At 33.9% G+C, this 21971-nt stretch overlaps 2 protein-coding genes across 4 annotated transcripts in view; both read right to left on the bottom strand.

Annotated features, from left to right (window-relative positions):
- LOC106060744 (intraflagellar transport protein 27 homolog) overlaps window positions 1-21971 on the bottom strand; it is a 125865-nt gene that overhangs the window by 30396 nt on the left and 73498 nt on the right. The gene's annotated exons all lie outside the window — the stretch shown is intronic.
- On the bottom strand, window positions 2200-21911 carry LOC106050372 (mitotic spindle assembly checkpoint protein MAD1-like). Of its 3 annotated transcripts, none has more exons than XM_056018793.1 (16): window positions 21814-21911; window positions 17178-17471; window positions 15879-16045; window positions 15383-15565; window positions 14004-14210; window positions 11894-12024; window positions 10798-10912; window positions 9918-9979; window positions 9046-9132; window positions 8089-8233; window positions 7022-7216; window positions 6500-6582; window positions 5304-5394; window positions 4672-4891; window positions 3549-3739; window positions 2200-2495 (listed from the first exon to the last, which is right to left on the bottom strand). In XM_056018793.1, exons 2-16 carry the CDS (start codon window positions 17383-17385, stop codon window positions 2337-2339), a joined length of 2244 nt encoding a protein of 747 aa, XP_055874768.1. In that variant the 5' UTR covers window positions 17386-17471; window positions 21814-21911; the 3' UTR covers window positions 2200-2336. The 3 variants fall into 3 exon arrangements, with proteins under 3 accessions (XP_055874768.1, XP_055874769.1, XP_055874770.1); XM_056018794.1 differs by having other exon boundaries at window positions 21810-21833; XM_056018795.1 differs by having other exon boundaries at window positions 21802-21820.

The following is a 21971-nucleotide window of genomic DNA, read 5'->3' as shown; positions in this document are numbered from 1 at the left end:
ATGTTAGTTTCAAAGATGCCTTACTCTATAACAGGCTTATGATGGCAAGATTACCTTACAATAATTATGTTCTGCTAGAGGCGATTGTTGTTTTGGTGAGCGTAAAAGAGGTGCCCCATCCCCACACTGGCATAGAAGATGGCAAGTGGCCACTGAATGAGCTGGAGAGCTCTCAAGGGTTGCGAGTCTCCAAAGAAGAGAAGAGCGATGAATAGCTACTATTCAACATTTATTTCACACATTATTTGACCACAATGGGGAGCTAACCTTTTCCAGCCAGGGAGTCCTGAACATTTCCACATGTTTTTCTAGGCTAGATAGCACAGCATCATGGGATATGGCCTTAGTATATCACATCAGATATGTTAGATTGGTGGTGTCTAGATGAAACCAGTGAAATCTGCCCATGTGGAGTGTCACCAGAGAATGCCGACCACGTCTTCCAAAACTGCTCTCTTTACCAAGAGGCCCGTTATAAGACACTGGCCCCAAAACACCCCAATAGAAAGAAAACTCTATGGAGAGCTCCCTGATTTGGAGACCACCGTGCAGTTCATCTCATGTATTGGTCTAGTCATCTGAACGCTCCAACATAACAATGAGAATGAAGAAGTCTAGGTGGTGTCTAACCTTATTGGTACATTATTTTAAATTAATCCAGCTTCCCAATCATGATACTCATTAAAATACTTGTAAAATATTCATCAAAAAGTTATCTTTTCATTTTGCTGTTCAGAATATATTACATTTAAAGAATAATACATAAAGTTATATGTTCACTTGAGGCCTACATGGTTTATAGAAATGTTATCTTGAGTCCAATTTATTTCATAGGATAATGTTTGCAATGGATTTGATTTTTTTTTCTCTCGCAAACTGATTTATCATAGTATGAATATTACTGAGAAGGGATAAACACTTTGTAATTAAACATTTTATGAAGCAAAACAAATAGGCAGTGATGTCTTTCTTTTAACATTGGTCAAGCAAAACATTTTGTCATAAACTGTATGTACTTTACAAAACAAAGTTGTTGAAAATACATTTCAAAGCCATTAATCTATAATTTGTGGATAAAAAAAATGTTTGTAAAATGTTTTACATGTTTCGGATGTTCCTTCAGAGTTGAAGATAGTTTACTTCCTAGTCCAAACCTCTTGAAGGACGACGGGGGATGGGAGCGGGCAGGGTTTGAACCCTCGACCGTCAATAAATCCGAACAACAGTCCAGCGCGCAAACCGCACGACCAAGCAGCCATCCATAATAATTGGGAATGAATTGCTAATGGACCTCATTCACCAATCGTAAACAAACAACATTTAGTTACATGATAATATTGATAAAACAACAGAAAAAACTGTTTCATGACAGCCATTGTGTATTAAAAATTAGATTGTAATTTGGATAGAAGAGATAGAGAATCACATGGCTACATGTTGTTTGTTTACGATTGGTGAATGAGGTCCATTAAAAAAACTCATTCCTGACTCCTATAACAGAATTAAAGTTTAAGTTCCTTATAGAGACTAGGTTAATACAAATGTTTGGGTTTTGCAAGCACTAAAATATCTGTTAAATTTCTAAGCAGATGAGATATTTGCTATGAATGTGTTGAGATAGTTCTTCTAGCCAGCTTTATTGCTGCTGAGCTGTCAGCTCTTTTGCAGACTGTGCCAAGGAAAAAAGTGTGCTGTTTTCTTCAGTTGTTCAGCACTGCCGTACAGGGTGTTTGTTATGTTGGGCTGTAGTGGAAGTAGGGTCTGCCTAAGGTGGATTAGGGAGGGGCATTCAAAGAGGATATGGTTTACGGTTTCAAAGGTGTGGGCGCAGTGTCTGCAAAGGGGGAGTTGTGTGGAGTTTATTTTGTTCAGGTGGTAATTTAATAGTGGTGTGTGTCCTGTTCTTAGTTGGAAAATTGTAGATTGTTCAGGGAAGGAAGTTAATACTGTCCTGTTTGTTAGGTGTAGTCATTTCTTTGTACAGTTGAGATAGTTAAGAGAGTAATGAGGTGGCCCTAAAAACTAACAGCATATAAATTTATCAACAAGGGGAGTGGATCATATTAATAGCTGAATAAACTAAAACATGTGGCAAGTAAAAATCTAAAGCTAACCTTTTAAAAATATAAAATGTATCTAGTAAAAGGATTTTTTTTTAATTATTCATGGCAGAGAAAGGCCAAAAAGAAAAACAAAATATTACAGTTGAAGGCATTTAAAATGTTTTGTTTTTTATTATTTTGCATCTTTCTTTAAATCTAAAACTGTACAACATATTCCAATAGATACAAATCAACAGATCACTAACATACATAGACATTAAAATGCAAGCAAGGTCACCCTAAGTTCATGGTCTGCTTGCCAAACAAATCCATTGTGATGTGACTTAGAAACATAGGGATACTGTTTTGGTTCTGGAGGTACATCTCCATAGGTTCTTGTAGTGTCAGAGAAAAGTCTGTTTGTAACATTAGGATCTCTCCCTTTTCATTTTGCTGAGGAAATACAAAGTAATAGCAACATTTACACAGACTTAACTAAGCATTTAACTTCATTTCGATGGGGATATACAAAGTAATAACAAACATTTAGACATTTTTGCTTGTTTTATTAACTCTTTCTCTCCTAATTGATGATACCAACGCCCATTCGACCCCATTAAATTAAATTAATTTTTGGTTATATGAACTTTAATTTGCATTGTGTAAAAAGAGCATTCAATCCTCTTTAATTCTATCTAAAGAAAACATTTTCTGATAACAAGCAAAAAAGTTATTGAAGTTTAAACAGGATAGAGAGATACAAATGAGCAAAATGAATAATTCCATTGGAACATAGAAAATAAATATGGATAGAAAGCGTTAACTCAATTATTTTGAAATAATATTCTTTCTTTATTAGATAGTCTAGTAATGAGTTAAAAATGTAAATAACCATTTAGATTATTTACTGAGCTTAGAAAGTATAGCAATCAAGTATCTGACGGCCTTGTAGAAACAAAATTCTGTAAGGCATTGAAGCTGGCATAAGAAAGATTCTGGGGATAAACTGAAGGCTTGAACTGGGTTATACTTCCCAGAATTGTTGAGGATAACAGAGAAATGAGAAGGTGGGTTTGAAGTTGTGAAAAGGAAATCATTTGCTTGCTAATCTAAGGGGCTGAACTCAACTAATACTCAAAGGAATGCCATTACAAGAAATATAGGTAAGAAAAGTAAAGGTGCATAAAGATCTATTGGGGCATATGATGTGAAGTTCTTGTTACTATGACCGAAAGTTAAGAGTGTCATGTACCCAGCACGATTGCTAACTGCCTTTACTTACCAAAAGGTATGTTAGGTACACATTGGAGCTGGGTGTCCTAAAAATCCTGAAATTCAAATTCCCAGTCTTCATATCAAGATTTGTACTCAAGACCCTTCAGTTCTGAATCCAAGGTCTTTATCACATAGCCACCATACACATATGTGAAATATAACTAGCTTGAACTACTTTAGACCTTCTCTTTAAATTAAAAGAAAACTTGTCATTGAGTTTCTCCTACATACCTGAAACAACAGATAGTCATGAGGACTTTCTGCATACATGCTAGTTAACCTGTACTGGTTTGTGCATGGAATATCTATTTTGTAACCAGTCAGCTGGTAGCAGATCTCACGAAACTCTTGACTAGTTTTCTTAAACACTTCCATTAGACGTTTGTTTCTAGTTTCCTCCCTTTTCAACTGAGCTTTGATTTCTATTCAGACAAATAAATGTAAGTATTTAGGAGTAGTACATTAGTAGTTAGTATTGGTTAAAAATGAAAAAAAAAATATTTATGTAGTTGTTTATTTCTTAAAAATAATACAAAAATACAAAGAATGCAAAATAAAAGCATTCTAAATAGATTCTTTAACCATTTCACAACTAGAGTCACGGGGAGTAGCCTCTATTGGTAGACAACTGGAGTCACTAGTTTTTTAAATAACCAATTATACCTTTACTCTGACCTAAGAGAGCGATAGTGAAGCTATTTTTAGGTGTTTATTTGGTATCTGAAGCATGCTGGAATGGATTTTTATGATTTTTCTTTTAAATTGAGTGGGGTTTTTTTGCTCGCCTACAAAGATGGAACATATTTAGGCTAATGTGTAGACTTTAATTCAACATTATTTTAATGGGAATATTAATGTTTCAGCTGTAGAATAAGGAAATAATGATTGGGGTTAGTGATTTAGAGCCATTTGAGACTGATAGTAGTGAAAATGAAGAAAAAATCTATGCTAGATCCAGTATTGCCTATGTTAGATCTAGTCAAATGGAACAGAATGCAACTAAACCTGATGTGATATTTTAATGTTTTTTATCTCTGTAGACCTATTTATGACTTGAAATATGATGCTTATCCGTAGGTCTATTTTCATCTATTATGAAAAGAAGAGTTTTATCAGTTTTTTTCTGTGAATTTAGACAAAACGGATTTTTTTTAAATAACTGATACAGAGTTATATCTCTTCTCTTAGGGATAGGGGAAGTTTCTGACAACTACTTAGTGGCTAAATGGTTAACACTTGCATTATGATTCATAGTGAAGTTTTCCAATGTCTAAATAATTCATTTATAGAATCATGCTAGTTGTTATAAAGCTGTAATCTATAAAGCACATAGCTTAAGAGTGTTTCAGCTGACCTTCAACTTCCTTGCTGGGTGAAGGTTGTTTCAATTTCTCTTGAACTTGCAATGTGATGTCCGCCACATGACCTTTCTCCTCGAGGATCTGATTTCGTTTTTTTAGTGTTTCATTGTCCTCCCTTAACTTTTGAAGTTCATCTTGATGAGCTTTCTGGGCCTTGGCAAACGGATTCATGGAGAAATGTATAATTTTTATTTTCGATGGATCGTAGTCACCCTGCAGGAAGCAAAAATTTTGATAAACACATTTAGTAAAGTTTTGTTAGATTGTGTCAATTGTTGAAAGTTATCAATTCATATTGAAAAAAATAAAATATTCAGTTTAATATTTTTTAAAACAGTAAGCTTTTACAGAATTTGGATTTTTTAAAAATTATTTGAAGATATAATCTATCACAGTTACATTAAGGGGGAAAAAAATAAATAAATAAGCTTGATCTGTGAAGCTTTAAGATTATATTGTTTGTTTCCTTAAAATTGTAGATCACTGTTTTTACTAAGTAAGGAAAATCTTTAGTGAAACATTTTTGTTAATACACAGTAGATAGTAAAACTATGTTACACATAATAGGTTTGGTACTAGCCCTGATTATACCAATGAACTAAACATGTCCACCTGAACCTCTGACCTGTAGATCTCTCTGTTCAATCCTAGCCTCCAGTATGTCTCTTTCTTCTTGCGTCTTCAACAAAGTGTTTTCTAAAACAGCAATTCTCTCTCTGGAAATGTAGGATTAGAATACATGGACTTTAACACCAGTCTACAAACACCAACATAAGTTTTATCATGCACTTATTAACAAAATCAGGGACACAAAAGCATCAGAGCTTGCAAGGACAAGGAATAAGAGTGGTTCTGTTAATGTGTCACACAGTCTGGTATTCACATACTAGTGATTCTAGACTGAGATCCTAGTGACCTTATCATTAGCATAATGCCAGTCTGTTTGTGCATAATTTACAAACACTGTTCAATTTAGAATATTGAATATTTTAATTGCACAAACTTGAGGGGGCGTTGTGGATGAGTAATAAAGCGCTTAGCTTCTGAACCAAAAGGTCCTGGGTTCAAATTCAGCGAAGACTAGGATTTTAAATTTCGGCATTTTTCAGAATGCACCGCAGTCCACCCAACTCTAATAGGCACCTGACTTTAGTTTGGGAAAGTAAAGGTGGTTGGTCACTGTGCTTGCTACATGACCCCCTCATTAGTAGAATAGATATTTACCCAATCAAGGACTGATAGGGGAAATTTACTTTTCCTTATTTACAAACTTGATATGTAGAAGTACTATGATTTCGTTCAATATAATGACACAATATACATAAATAGATCAAATAGTTTCATTGTGAGAATATTGAAATAAAGCATTATGTAGAGCTGACCACAGAACTCTCCTGTATCCCTTTTCATACCCTACAATCTAAATTTAGATGTAGAAAAAGCGTTAATTGAGAAGTAAAATAACATTTTGTTGTTTTTTTTTTGTTTTTATTGATCACACCTGATAAATTTTAGCTCTATTGCTTTCTCAGGTGTCCATGTCACAACAGTTTATGTTAATATTAGCTACAAGCATTTTTTTTTTTGGGGGGGGGGGGGGGGGGTCTCACTTTTTGATATGAAAAATGAGGCTGAGTATTTTTTTTATATTTAAATACAATGTTAAGGAATTTATTTTTTTGCAGGTGGAAGACAGAAGATGGAAACAAACTTATGGTTGATAAAACAGGTTGAAAGATTACTTGTGGTTTTAGAACTTGAGATGGCAAGTGAGAGTACCTTAAACCAAAGATTACAAAATTGTGAGTCCATGTTACTTACTGGAGCTGTTTGATCAAGTCTTCACTTTCCCTAGAAGATTTTTGTTGCTCAGATTGTTGTACACCATCAAAATTTTGCTTCACCTTGGTTACAGAAAAGTAAAGTAAAGAAACATGAATACAAAAGTCAAAACATAAAGCACAGTACTTAGCAAAGACTTAAGATGGAAAAGTAAAGTAAAGAAACATAAATACAAAAGTCCAAACATAAAGCACGGTACTTAGCAAAGACTAAAAGAGAAGATGATTGATAGAAAAGATGGGACCAGCAGTGACCTTAGCCAGTCACCAAGGATAACAGACAAAAGCAGATGGTATGGTTAGTCAACAGCGATCCTCGCTCCCCTCTCCAGCTGAGTTAACATTAGTATTTTATATCACAAGTAAATTTAGTAAACAGTTACTAATTAAATGCTTTCTAAATATGATAGACTTCAAAAAAAAATTGCCTTATAAAAAAAAACTAATCAATTTGATGAAGAAGAAAATAAAACATATGATTGTTTTAATTTTGTGAGTTAACCTGTTCATATTTGATCTGTGCTGTCATCAGTTTCTCAGACAGTGATCTTATCTCTGATTCCAGAGATGAATTCTGTTCTTTGTGTCCAGCAATAACCTCTTCAAGCTTTAAGACCTGGCTCTTTCTCTGACTGTCGAAGTTGACAGTGACCTCACTCTCGTAAGAATCTAACAGGCTTTTGTAGCTGTCTCTCTCCTAGAACAGAATGGAACCATATGAACAAACACAATCTGGCTTTACTTGTTAGAATACACTCTACATTCAAAGGTGTTAAATTATTTGTAACACTGCAGATTGTTTGACTACTGTAATACTATGAAGAAAATATTTGTATTACGACATACTTTATTTTAGAACATTTGATATCGTTCAATATTATTTTTTTTCCATTTTAGAACAAATAGTCACAAATAGTCACAAATTATTTGAAAATATTATTATTGTTATAAAATTATTTGTAATAATGTAAAGAAAATTTTTTATTTTAGGCAAGCTTATTTTTTAACAAATTTTTGACAAAAATGATTATAGATTTAGCTATTCTTATTTGTATAGCAAATCTTCTTGCAACTAAAACATACTCAGCATTCTTTTGGTAGAATTCTATTATGTGAACCTTTTAGATAGAGGCATCTGGAAGTTACTGAGCTGCCTTTAGGCTGAGTTAAATCTCAATTATTTAAAATTCAAGCCCCTAGGTTTGGCTGCCTTAAAGTTTTATACCAGTCAGATACAGGCACCAAAATCACATCAATTGAAAAGATTGAAATAAAAAAATGTGTATAAAATGAGTTTAAGACTTGATGAAACACTAGTAGTCTACTTCTATGCAGCCATTATTTTGAACAATGATAATAAGTAGCTATTTGAAAGTACTTTTACTTTGTTATAAATAAAAAGTTTGAAATATTTTTCTTAATTTTTCATTAAAATGAAATGGGTTAAGAGAGAAGCATGTTGCCTAATATGAATAATTGCATATTCCCCACCACTTACTACTCTATATCTCAATGAGAATGAAAGTCTGATAGAAATATTGTTATTGTAGAACTAAAAGTCTTAAAAACCTTTGTTAAAAGCAGATCTTTCCTCCATGCCCTTTTTTCCTTCTCCAACTGAAGAGCAATCATTTGTTCTTTAGCTGAAAGCTCCAATGTCAATCTTTTTATCTCCCCTTCAGCTTGATTTAGCTTACGTAAGGTCAAGGTATGTCTGAAATAATTTATGTAAGGTCAAAGTATGCCTGAAATAATTTACGTGAGCTCAAGGTATGCCTGAAATAATTTATGTGAGCTCAAGGTATGCCTGAAATAATTTATGTAAGGTCAAGGTATGCCTGAAATAACTTATGCAAAGTCAAGGTATGGCTGGAATAATTGTGTTTCATAAAGACAATTCTAGTTTTATATGATTTGATTTGATTATTGGACAAATCAGCACACTTTAGGCCATGTCTTGCTCTTTAATTTTTCAAGGATTCTCTTTCTCTTCTTAATAAATAAATACAAAAAGGAACATTAAAAGCTATACAAGTTACAATTTACTTATTAAAATCAACTTATTTTTCATTCATTCATCAGCTGCCGAGGACAGACGCAGACAGTGAAAAGAAACTCTAAATCGACCACCTGCGGACAATGGTTATGCTTGCCCCGGGTGTGGCAAAATATGTAGGTCACAGCTTGGGCAGCACAGCCATGGGAAATACTGTATTCCTCACTAATCTTCAGACCATTATTATTATTATCATTATTTTTCATTCATATTTATAAATTCTAGTTCTAGTTACTTAAGTATTAATAAATATCTGGTATATATAAATTTACTTTTAACCCAGAATGAACCCACCCAGATTTTAGCAATCAGTCCCACTTCCCTAATAAAACCCAGAACTTTGCCCAGATCTATGCTGTCAAGAGTTCTATGGTTATCTGTGTTAAATATGCATTCTGCTTAATAGGGGACTATGTGGCCAGCACATAGGTTAACAAATTAAATTAATGAATGGAATTTTAAAAACTTACTCCGACTGCAATTCTCCATTGGCTAAAACCAAACTGGCCTGAAGTGTTTCAGACTCTAGAATTCTTCTGGACAAAGAACTTGGAGACCTGCAGGTAAAGATACTTGATACATTCTAGTACAATAGTCACTGAACTTGAAGTAGACAATAACATTTACAATGAAACACACACACACACACAAAAGCCATTGAGTAACACACAGATAAACTTCTTTTAAAATAAACTTGGATCAATAAAATAGGCAAAGTTGGGATAGTCATTTCTTATGTTCTAATTTGAAGCATGGGTCACTATAAATCAAAAAAGGTTATAACTTTATCTTCAGAAACCGTTAAGGCTTTTAAAAAAAGGATTTTGATATTCAAAAAACTGGGAGCTAGTTTGTTGCACCAACTATCATAAACTCTGTGTTAGTTACACTGAAACAATTTTATGCTTACTTTATCTATTCAAAGTGACTAATACTTATATCCTAAAAATACACTGGTATGACAAAGTAGAAAACACCAAACTGTGGGAGATGAGTGGACAGAAAAATATAGAAGTGCAGATCTTAGAGAGGAAGTGGAGATGGATTGGTCACACCTTTAGAAAAGATACCAGCAACAGAGCTAGGCAGGCCTTAGAGTGGAACCCCCAGGGAACAAGACGCAGAGGAAGACCAAAAAGAACATGGCGACGCAGTGTACTTGAAGAAGCAGAGAAGACCGGGAAGAGCTGGGACACCATCAAAAAGCTAGCAAGAGACCGTGGAGAGTGGCGTGTTTTTGTCGAGGCCCTATGTTCCATGAGGAACTCAAAGGAGTGATGATGATGAATACTTATTCAGATGCTTTACTGATGGCCTGCCAAATTGTTAATTTTATACTCACATTGGTCTCCTACTGCCACTAGAATCTGTTGCCTCCCATCGCTGCAGCCTTCCTTGAAGTTCCTAAATGAATAAATTTCAAAATTTAAACCTAAAGCAATCCATGTAAAAAAAACACCTTAATGTTTGCTAAACTTGACTGTACAACATCTAATGTTCATATAACAGTTTGAGTCATAAGCAATCCAGTTGGGGAAGTGGGCAGAAATTTTAGGCTAAATTCATTAACATCTATTAACAGAATTATACGCCTACATAGCGCTATTAAACTCTTGTGCTATCATAGGTTTTTTTTTCATTTTCATAATTTCACCAAATTGTGGCACTAGTTTAAATTAGTTTTGGTTTTCTTTGTAAATGGTTTAAGTCTACACACAACAAAAAAAAAGTTAATATAGTCTACAGAGTAAAAAAAAATAATTTTTTAATGTTAGAACTTTTAATTTAAAAAAATGTGGAACATAATAAAAACAATTTATAATGGTAAAAAAATCTGTTATCTTATACGAAGGAGAGAATGGACCTCATTCACCAATCGTAAACAAACAACAGTTAGTCACGTGATCTTATTGATAAAACAACGACAAATACTGTCACGTGACAACCTTCATAAATTAAACATGAGATCGTAAATTATATAGAAGATATAGAGCACCACGTGCTAAATGTTGTTGTTTACGATTGGTGAATGAGGCCCATTAGTTTGTTTTGCTCATAGGGTAGAATTTCTCTAAATTTTTCATTTTAACATTTCATAAAGTACTATGTTTGCTACTCTCCACATATTATATGGATACATTACTTATCAAGGGTGCATCAAAATCAAATAAAAATATAATTATGTGTTAACTAGCTTATTAAGTATGGACTGTACCACTTGCCTCATTTTCTACTTCTAATGCAGCAAGCTTCTCCTGCATTGTGTGAGCATACTCTAGCTTGCTTTTCAAGCTTCGTACTTCTTCTTCCAGCAGTAAGGTGTTTTGTTCATTTTGCCTGCACAAGAATATTGTTTGTGTGTTAGTCACATTTCAATGAAAGTTGCCACATTTCTTGACATTTGAGACCCAAACAAAATAAACATTTGTACTAGCCAATGATTTGCTTTCTTTATTTATAGTGCTAAAAATATGTTAAGGGCTTGTACAACTAATCAGGACAATGGCTATTTTATTTATTATACTTATTTAACCTGCAGTCATCTTCAGTTTCTACTTCCCATTGTTAAGACATCTTGAAATACTTTCCTGCAGATATTAAATCACTTGCTGACTTTTATGTGTAAAATTTCAAGGTAACAAGTATAGCGTGAAATATGCAATCGCTAGTTACTGCTATCTTTGCTCTAAAGTATACTTAAGCTTATTTCACTAAATTCAAGACACAATTAGAAAGTGTTAACAATTATAATTGTCTTTTTTTTTGTATTGTGAATTGTTGCAATTATCATCAACCACAATAATATTTAAACATAAAAATAGAACAAGCAACAAGTCAAGCCTGCATGTGTTAATTATGTCTTATTCCTTGTGATTGACATTTAACATAAGACAAAAAGTCTTTTTCATTATCTCCTTTCTACAACTATCTATCCAAGTTATTTCTGATTTCTGAACACTGTTGTGGTGGTCCAAGACTTTTTCCTGATTGATAAGGAATTCTTCCATGTCTTTCACTTCAACTACCACATCACCTATTCTTTATAGCATTCCCCAATCCACTCCTTCATTCAGCTTTGGCGCACTTTGCTCAAGTTGGCTGAGTCATGAAGTTTTTTAATTTACTCTAACAGAAAATAACAAACAGCAATAAAGAGGGAGAAGTGTGTTAATGTTTTCATGAGACTACTTTAGATGGAGCAACCATGCAGTCAAACTGCTAAAGCTAGCTAAAAAAAAAACAAGCATCTATATTTTCTTAGTGTCCCTATTACAACTGAAGTGACATCATGATGGTCAGTCAAATATTGGTACCTACCTTAACTGTTCATTGTCTTGTCTTAGTTTCTCTAGCTCAATCTTCATCTTAGGCACTAGGTCAAGGTCACTTTTTCTGGCTTTTGTTATCATAATATTGTCTTCCTGTTCTGAAAACTCATTTTCCAAAACCTAGAAATGAAAAAAATTAATTGGTAGTGTTAGAAGCTCTACTACTTTTAGCCCCATTAAGTTTTTTTTTTGTTTTCAAAGATAATAGAAGAGAGTGGCATAGAAAAAAAGGATTACAATGCTTTTTTTTTATGGAACAAGAGAAACTGTATTTGATAAGTGAGCTTACTCATTAATAATCTGCAACTCATCAGATAAGAAAAATATTTCTATTTAAAAACAGTCATGCCCAATTAAATATATTAGGGTGTATATAGTTATTATATAAGAATATTCAAATGAGATGAGTACTTTCATATCATAGGGGCAAGGTGGCTGAGCGGTAAAGCGCTTGGCTAATGAACCGAGGGTCCAAGGTTCGAATCCTAGTAAGAATGGGATTTTTAATTTCCGGATTTTTGGGAGCCTCTGAGTCCACCTGACATTAGTTAAGGTAAAGTTAAGGCAGTTGGTCATTGTGCTGGCCACATGATACCCTCGTTAACTGTAGGCCACAGAAACAGATGACCTTAACATCATCTGGCCTACAGACCACAAGGTCTGAAAGGGGAACTTAACTTTCATATCATATATAAAGACTGTAACTCAATTCTCTAACTTACTGAACCATGTAACTCAAACATATTATTCATAAATAATACCGGTATAACATAAATCATCCCCTTCAAACTTCAACACATTGGTTTCTTCAAGTTTTCAGAACTGGCATTTGAAAGTTTCTTTCCATTTTTCAATACTCTCTAACTTTTTTTTCAAAATTTGATCATAAAATAAAAAGGAGAACAAGGACCAGCCCTGGCTGTTGACTGTTCAGCGAAGAGACAGAACAAAAAGAAGCACTTCGTCCATATATGCATTCATCTGCCTAAGTAGCGTGGTCAAGAGGCTAAATGCGCTTGAACTTGGCTTGTCTTGGCTACCTAGAAGGGGGCTCGAGGTCCGACACCAGACTCGGGCAGAGTTGTGTTTACTGAGTGCCTAAAGGCAGCACGGAAAACCAACTCCTAGATACCCCCCCCCCCCCCAACTGGTCCACAAATGAGATTGGACCAAAGCGCTCTGAGCATGCTATAAGCATGAAAGTAGCGCTATATAAAAGCTATAATAATAATAAGTAAATTTGAAACTACATTTCACTGATGTAAGCAGCAATGTGTTTGATCTAGGGATAAGGAGTTAATTCTTGAAAGCCATTTCAAAGATCTCAAACCTCAATTCTGGGGAAAACAAGGATTTTTATTGGGGTGGATTTTTAGGGCAACTCTTTAGTCCATTGTGCTCTACTGACATATATGTTAGACAGAATAAAGGCAAATTGTCATTGGCCAAGATAGAGAATTTTCTGTTTCCAAGACCTGTCAAAACAGAGGTCAGCAAGCCTGGGGCGGTCAAAAAGAATATGAGACGCAGTTTCTTCTTCTTTCCTGCAGCAGGGGCACCGGCATGTTTCATCAGACAATACAACATAACTCAATGAATAAAATTTAACAGTATAACAGATAATAAAATTCATCTTTAGTACACAAATGTTAGACTCATTTTATAATTTAGTGGCCAAGAAAAAAAAAGAGTTTTTTAGGATATTTTTTCTAATTAATGACTCACATGTACTATATGATTAAAACACTAATAAAATCAAGATCAGAGGATGCTTTATTTTCATTATAAAAAACTTTTTAGATTTTAAGGAAGTTTTTTTTCAAAATCCAAGTAGTTAGGTTGTTTTTTTCCATTTTAATTCAGATTATCAGCCTAGGCAGAGAAGCTCTATTAGTCTGGTAAAGAAGGGCTTTTCTACTTACACTTTAAAACGATACGTTTATGTATATCCTTACTCTTTGTTGAGCCTTTGAAGTAATAACCAGTGAAATAATGAAGTAATAACCAGTGCAAGAATGAAGTAATAACAGAATATTGTCCTTTTTGCCACACATTTGAAGGATTTCTTTACTTGAATAAAATTTGGCAGCTGTACTAACCTTATTCTTCTGTTGTTCCTCAGCCAAAGCTTGCTTTATTTCTTCCAGTTCCTTGCGCAACTCTTCATTTTGGGCCTGCGCTGTTTTCCTAAGAGCAAGTTGGGCCTCAGCTTCATTCAATTTACTCTGGAGGCTCGACTTCTCACTCATCATCTGATAAAATGTGTTCCAGATGTCTTCTTTTTCTTTTAGCAGCTTCGCAGTGTTCTGGCCAAACAACAATACAATGTTTCTCTATTACCTGTCAATAATAAGGTTCATAAAGTCCCCCTAGCGACCTGTGGATCTTTAGCTGCACATTTTTCAGATGAGCTCTGAGACTTAAGTCTATTCATAAAATATAAAAATCCCACATACTCCACCAGGACTTGAACCAAAGAAGTTATGATTAACAGCCTAGCACTTAATTATTTAGAGAGAGAAGACTGGGCTGGATTGGGCACATTTTGCACAAAGCATCAACAAGCATCGCAAGGCAGGCATTGAAGTGCAACCCACAAGGCAAGAGAAAGTGAGGGCATCCTAGAAGCACCTGGTGGCAGGAACTGGAGGCAGACACTTAAAAGTTTGGTTACACCTTAAAAAAGATGGAAAGAATGGCCAAGGACAGGGGCCTATGGAGATGTATTGTTGGCGGCCCATAGTCCAACAGGGGTGACAGGCTGTAAGTAAGTAAGTAAATATTTGATTATTTGATCCCATTCGGTTAGATCAAAAAAAAATTTTTAAATGTAGGATTGGAATAAATATTGGCAACTGGGAAGAAAGCAGAAATGTTATTTAGTTAGTTAATTAGATCTCAACAATTTTAAATTTCTAGCTAAAAGACTCAACAATCATTACATTTATTGCTTACACTAACTAACATATGTGGGATTACCAGCAGAAATAAATTGCTTGCTTAAGGTAAAAGTATTATACTGAAAGGGGCAAGGTGACTGAGTTGTTAAGCACTTGGCTTCCTAACCTGGGGTCCAGGGTTCAAATCTCGGTGAAGACTGAAATTTTGAATTTCGGAATTTTAGGACGCCTCTGAGTCCACCCAACTCTAATGTTGGGGAAAGTAAAGGCGGTTGGTCGTTGTGCTGGCCACATGGCACCCTTCTTGTTAACAATTGACCAGAGAAACCCTAACATCATCTGCCTTATAGATCGCAAGGTCTGAAAAGGTCATTTTACTTTTTTTTATACTGAAAGAATAAAAATTCACAAAATACTTTATTTTACAAACATATTTTTTATATACCTCTGAATTCTTGTATACAATGTTGAAGTAACAATCAGAAGTTTTGGATGAAGTGATAAGAGAACACTTTCAATACTATTATGGTTTTCAAATTTAGAATGGGACAGTTTTGATTGACAACGAAAGTACTCACCTGCTGAGCCAAATCTGAGGCCAGTATTTTATCATTCTGCACTTCTACTAATTTGGTTTTTAACTCCAAAATTTGCTTGTCTTTGTCAACTTGTAATCTGTTCATCTCCTCTTTTGTATTCTTCTCTCTCTCCATGACAAACTGGACCTTAGATCTCATCTCTGTCAATTTGGTCCTGTCTCTCTGAAAGAAAAAAAACTCAAGTTACATACCATCTTAAAACTTATTACTGTTGATATTTTGAACATTTGAGGTACACGGCAAGAAAGAAATATAATTACAAAAAAAAAAAAAAAACATGTTGAAGAGGAATGAGTTTGAATGTTTGGTGAATTCTAGAATGAATTTTCTTTTAATTAATTGAATTCACAAAAGGTTCACAAGCCAACCACTTAACCACTCAGCCACAGCACCCCACTAACTAAGCTACTGCTAAAATATTTTCCAATTTTCTCCCAAAATGTTAGCCTAGAAAAAAAAATTATATTATATTTACCTCTTTCTCAGTTTTCATCTTGGTCATTTCACTATCAAACTCAATCTTTGCTTGACGTGCTGCATCACTCAGTTTAGCTATTTGATTTTCTAGGTTAGTTATATTGCTTCTGAGTGCTATAATCTCAGCATCTTTCAAATTATTTTCTTTTTTAAGCAAATTCAGCTCTGTAATTCAAAGGATATTTATGTAAAAATACAGAGAATAGTCATCTTTTGTGAGAAACAATATGGAATTTAGATAGCCTAAGAAAATGAGTTTGAGTTTTCAGCTGTTTACAAGCTAGTGCTTTTATCTTATCTTATATAATACAGACATTAGTATATAATGCGTCATGCATCTAGACATGCATGTTAAACAATGACTTAAATTCTGCCAAGTCATTGGTTTTCCTGGCTGGCTCAGGCAACCCATTCCATGCTCTAATAGCACTAGGGAAGAAGGAGCATTTGTACAAATTTGTCCTAGCGTATTGAACAATGAATATGCTTTTATCTTTGAGTCTTTCTGAGTATTTTATTAAATTTTGTTTTTCTATTTGAAGATTATGGTTCAGTGTTTTATGTATAATTGCTACTTTACTTTTGAGTCTTCTATCCTGAAGGCTTTCAAAATTTAGTGATTTTAATAAAGGTGTTACTCTAGTCAAATGTAAATATTTGTTTGTTATTAATCTCACCACTCTATTTTGTGTCTGTTACAGTTTCTTAATGTTTTCTTGAGTTGAGGGGTCCCAAACAGAGGATGCATATTCTATTCTGGCCTAACCAAGGTTAAATAACATTTTAGTTTTATGTTCGTATTTGATTTGTAGAAATTTCTTTTAATAAACCCAAATGCTTTGTTTGATTTTTTGATAGTTTCATCAATATGGGGATTCTATGACAGTTTTTCATTTATTATATAACACCTAAGTATCTTGCGCTTTAGTCTGTGTTACTGGTTTACCACGAATAAGATAAGTTGAATTTATTTGTTTTAATTTGTTTGTTACTCTTAATAACTGACATTTTTCTGGGTGGAAAGACATGCTCCAATATGATTCTGTAATTTATCTAATTCTCTTTGTAAAATTTCTGTATCTTATGTTGTTTTTATTGTTCTATATGTTATGCAATCATCTGCAACTAATCTGACTTTTGTTAGGTCTATCAGAAAATCTTGAATCCATTGATGATAATGGACCATCAATGCCAAAATATTTAAATTTTTTAAGCAAACTATGGTGGTACTACTAGGTTAGTTGAAAAGCAATAACAGAAAATTATATATTATATATAAAATAACCTTTTTTTTTACCTTGTGTTGGTGTTGTGTTCAAAAAACTTCTAGATCCTACATGTGAAACTCTTGAAGATTTTAAAGGAGTTTCCCCAAAATCTTCCATCAGGTTGTGTCTGGTATTTGCAGAAAACAAATCCTGGGTATCTAACTCGGACAATGAGTTATCAAACTGATATTTTCTTTTCATCCTATTTGTCACTCCTTCACTTACAAAGGAATCCATGATGATGCTAATCTGCACTTAACAAATTTAGTCAATATCTGTACCATGTGCCATTCACATTAAATCAATGACAATATGCAGGCCATCTGAAAAGATATTTTTAAAATCAAATTCACTAGAGAGTTTAAAATAATAGATAAATAAAATATATGAAAAAAAAAAAGGGTTACAGCTGCACTGTTTGCTATGCAAACTGATCTGACCATTTTTTCTCAATACTGATACTAGTTGTAAATTGCTCATTTTCAATCAAGCTTTCCTTGTTGTTCACTTTGTAGCTTAAAAGACTTCAGGAAAGTTCAAGTTAGAAACTAAGATGGCAAGTAAGATACCCTTTCACTTTCAGTACGATCAGGGCCTAGTTTACATTTAAATCCACATCTTAATGGTATCCTTCAGTCGTAGAACGACTATGGTTCATCTCAAACACTTTTTAATGTGGCTATGGAGCCCTATTTTGGAGAGACACTCCCGTCCACAAATATTGCAGGTTAAGGTGGCTTTCCAGAGCTGAGGCCCATGTTTTTTCGCTGTCCAGAGCTTTCTTGGTCACTGTCGCTCTCCATCTAGTGCGGTCTAGGACTATGTCTCCCCAATGGTCAGTATCAATAATCAATGTTCAATGATTTGAGGTCCCGTTTTATAACATCCAAGTAAGGAGGTAGGGGCAACCAGTCTTGACCTGAGTCTAGTGAAGGTCAAGGCAGCCTCCCCTAGACGAGTTTTTTATCTCCTTTTCTAGAGACAGGTCATATAGCATAATTTATTTATGGCATCCAGTTTGTTATTGTCCATAAGGGTGGTGCCATAACATAAATTTGCTTTCTTTGTGCTAATTGTTAAGCCATACTCTTTACAGAAGAAGTGGGACATTAGTGACTGTAGCTCCTCTTGTGAGTGAGCCACTATCGCTGCATCATTCGCGAATAGCAAATCTCTCACGAGGGTGGTTCTAATTTTAGTTTTGGCCCTCAGTCTAGCAATATTTAGGAGTTTGCCATCAAACCTGGAATGGAGATAGATAGATTATATTAAATGCCTTTGGTGGATTTGTCAAACGCCTTGTGGATTAGCAGTGAAAATAGTATTCCAAAGAGGGTTGGGGCCAGGACATACTTATTTAACTCCGCTATTTATACTGAAACTTTCAAAGCAGGCACCGTTGAACTGCACAGTACCCATTATATTTTGGTGAAAGGAGACAATTACATTTAGCAGCTTGGGTAGACAGCCTATTATCTGTAAAATTTTAGAGGCCATCTCTGCTGACTAGATCGAAGGCCTTCTAAAGTCAGGTCAATGAATGCATGTATGTACAAAGGCAGCCTTTGTTCTCAGCACTTTTCCTGAAGTTGACGGAGAAAATCATGTCAATTGTGGATCTCCCTGAGCGAAAGCCAGACTGTGATTCTGGATAGACCCAATCAGCAAGTTTTTGTAGCCTGGGAAGTATCACTCAACAATACTTACTACTTACGAGGGGAATTCCCCTGTAATTGTTACAACACATCTAGAATCTATATCTATATCTATAATAATCTGGATATATCTGATATACATATTTAAATATTATAATAATTATAATATAAATAAACTAGATACCTAGAGCTAGGTTATTAATAAATAATATCACTATCAGTATCACTTATGACTAGTTAGTGACTTACTCACTAGTCTAGTATTCTAGTAGTAGTAATAGTATCAGTACACAACAGTCACACAGTGATTGAAATTGAATGATAATGTCATGAATAATGTCAATGATACTAGGCTATACTATACTATAATAGTATAATACTATAAACTAGTATAGTCAGTATAGAGACTATACTTCACTATACTCATTATTGACATCTAATAACTTAGTAATATATAAAGTAGAATGTTTGGCGTAGACTACGGTATACTCTATCATTTTTTTTTATATGTATCAGTATGTTACTCAAGTTACTGTAACTGTATGTTTATGTTATCATATGTATAGCCCATAGGCTATTATCATGTCCCCGTATTATTTTATAGTGGCGTATACGGTATAGTCCGTATACGTATAGACTATATATAGATAAAATTAGATTTAATAGATCAGATGATGATGATGATCTATAATCTAGACGGTAGATCTACAGTAACTTACGTTTATCGAACAAGTTAAGCTCATTCGCCGACATTTTTTATGTTTGAATTTGTGTATCTCCGTAAAAATTAGACCTAGAAAAAAACTGATTGTATCTGTGAACTCCTCATCCATTTTTCTTAAAAAGTAGACATGTTTTATTCTATTACTACTCATAGTTAAACTTATATTTGATGTTAAAATGGGTCAGGTTGATGATTTCAAAAGCTTAAATTATGGAACACTTTTTTAGCTTTATCTTATCTTATCGAACATATTAAGAACTTATCGAACACACGAGAAGTATGGTGTTTTAAAAGTGTTATAATCTATATTTTTTTTATTTATATCATTTTCTTTTTACGCCATGTCAAGAAAGACAGATTTTTAGTCATTTTCAAATGGTCCACATCGAAGGAATCTATCACTGATCAGCTCTGCTTAGAAACTGACGGTGCTAAGCCCAGTAACGCATTACCGTAGTACTTATTTAGGTCTAAGCTATTTTGAGACATAAGGCCATTAATAAATTAAATCCAGATATTATTTATTTAAGGGAGAGCCTAATAAGCTTTGGTAGCCAATAGATAATCCTGCCCTCCCCAAGTCATTGCAGGACACAACAGTTTAATTGGTTGACCTAAAAACGAAACATACGGTACGCTGCCCTACGTAACTAGCCGCCGATCTAGCACGCTCAGTGTATGTAACAGCCCAAAAGTCAGTGCTAGATATTTTTCGATCTGGGCGGGGAGGGGGGGGGTGCTGAAAAGCTATGGTAGCTTGCAAGCTGTGTTACCTATAGGTTAAATGCGTTATTGTTATTATTTTGTGTATTTGTGATGTTTCAAAGAAGTGTCTTTGTAGCGCATTATGAGCTTTATCATACTTTATGGCAAATATATATATATATATAATTTTATAGACTCGGCGCCACACGTCTAGATCGAGAAGCACAACTGACTCTGTATTTGAGGCTGACGTCACATTCTAATGGTCGATCAATTATTGATGATCTCTGGATACAGTGTCTTGACTGTTTCTCTCCCCCACCCCCCGACCTTTTTTTTTTTACCTGCCCAAGACATTTTTATTTCAAAATATCATATCTGCATTCTATACCTCCCCCTTTGCCCTTTCGTTTTATTAATATCTCTTCACATCAAGCACATGCGCTAGGTATTGGTATTTATAACACATAATTCAGAAGTTAATAGAATGGGGCAAATTCAGAAGTTAATAGAATGGGGCATCTGAAAAAGAAACAACAACTGAATACATTCCACAACTGAATACATTCCACAACTGAATACATTCCACTCTGTTTCTCCTTACAGCTTGCCGTAGATGCCATTAGCACCAAGCTATAATAGGCCCTATATAATATATGTGTCATAAAATCAAGCTTTAAAAATGGGTACAATTAGTGCATATCGATGTAAATCTATTTACTTAAAAAAAATAGCACATTTACGGTAAACCACAAATAGCTGATACAAATTGTAACATATGATTAATTTATATCTGTACTTTGCATTACATTATTTTAAAAAATAACAATTAAAAAATATATAATTTAAATATTTTGTCTTCTTTGGGTTATATCCCTTTGATGTTTATATTAAACATTAAAATGGCGTTCGATATCTTACGAAGCTGAGATTGCTTATATAAAAACTGCTATTATCGAACACCCCCTTTTTAAACCTCAATTTTCATGTTTAGGTAACAAAGGACGCTTTCAAATAAATAGTTGTAAATATTTCTCAGCCTAATTAGAAGCGTATTATATAGTTTTTTTGAGCTGAAGCATCATTAGCATTAAAAAATACCCTTAACCCGAGACTCACTCCACTCTTCCCAAGAGTTCAAAAAATGTGAAATTTTTATACCAATATTACCAATGCACTTTGAATATAAGTAAAAAAATGATCCTCGTGTGAAAATGAAACTAATTATAACTTAACTATCAAGAAATGGACGATGCACAATAAGAATGGACTAGTTTCTTTATAATCATCGAAATAAAGGAGAATTTTAAAAAATACAATGAGGTGTTCGATAAGTACCTTAAAACGAAGGTGTTCGATAGATGTAAGTTCTCTAGATCCTAGAAAAAAATAAAAATAAAACCGGTTGGCTTGACCAATCTTGATAAAACTTGGCAGAAATGTTCCTTGGGTACCAACTTAGGTAATCATGAATGTGAGCGTCAAAAATTAATGATTTGATTGACCGAAAATTTAAAAAAAAATTAAATACAATTAATAAATGTAAATAGTGAATAATAGTTTAGATACCCAGATACCTACACTGTCCGCCATGTTGTTATCAAGCATATTGATCTCCCTTATCTATATTTAACTTTTAATAACTTTTTTTAAGAGAGTTTTTTTGCTCTTATGCTGTCAACTTGTATGTTTTTTACGTTTATTTTCTGAAATGAAGGTCTAAATAAAATGTTAACAAT

This window comes from Biomphalaria glabrata, chromosome 2 (genome assembly GCF_947242115.1).
Source record: "Biomphalaria glabrata chromosome 2, xgBioGlab47.1, whole genome shotgun sequence".
Taxonomy (NCBI): Eukaryota; Metazoa; Mollusca; class Gastropoda; family Planorbidae; genus Biomphalaria; species Biomphalaria glabrata.
Note: the sequence above shows the minus strand (reverse complement) of the source record. Positions and strands in the feature narration are given on the sequence as shown.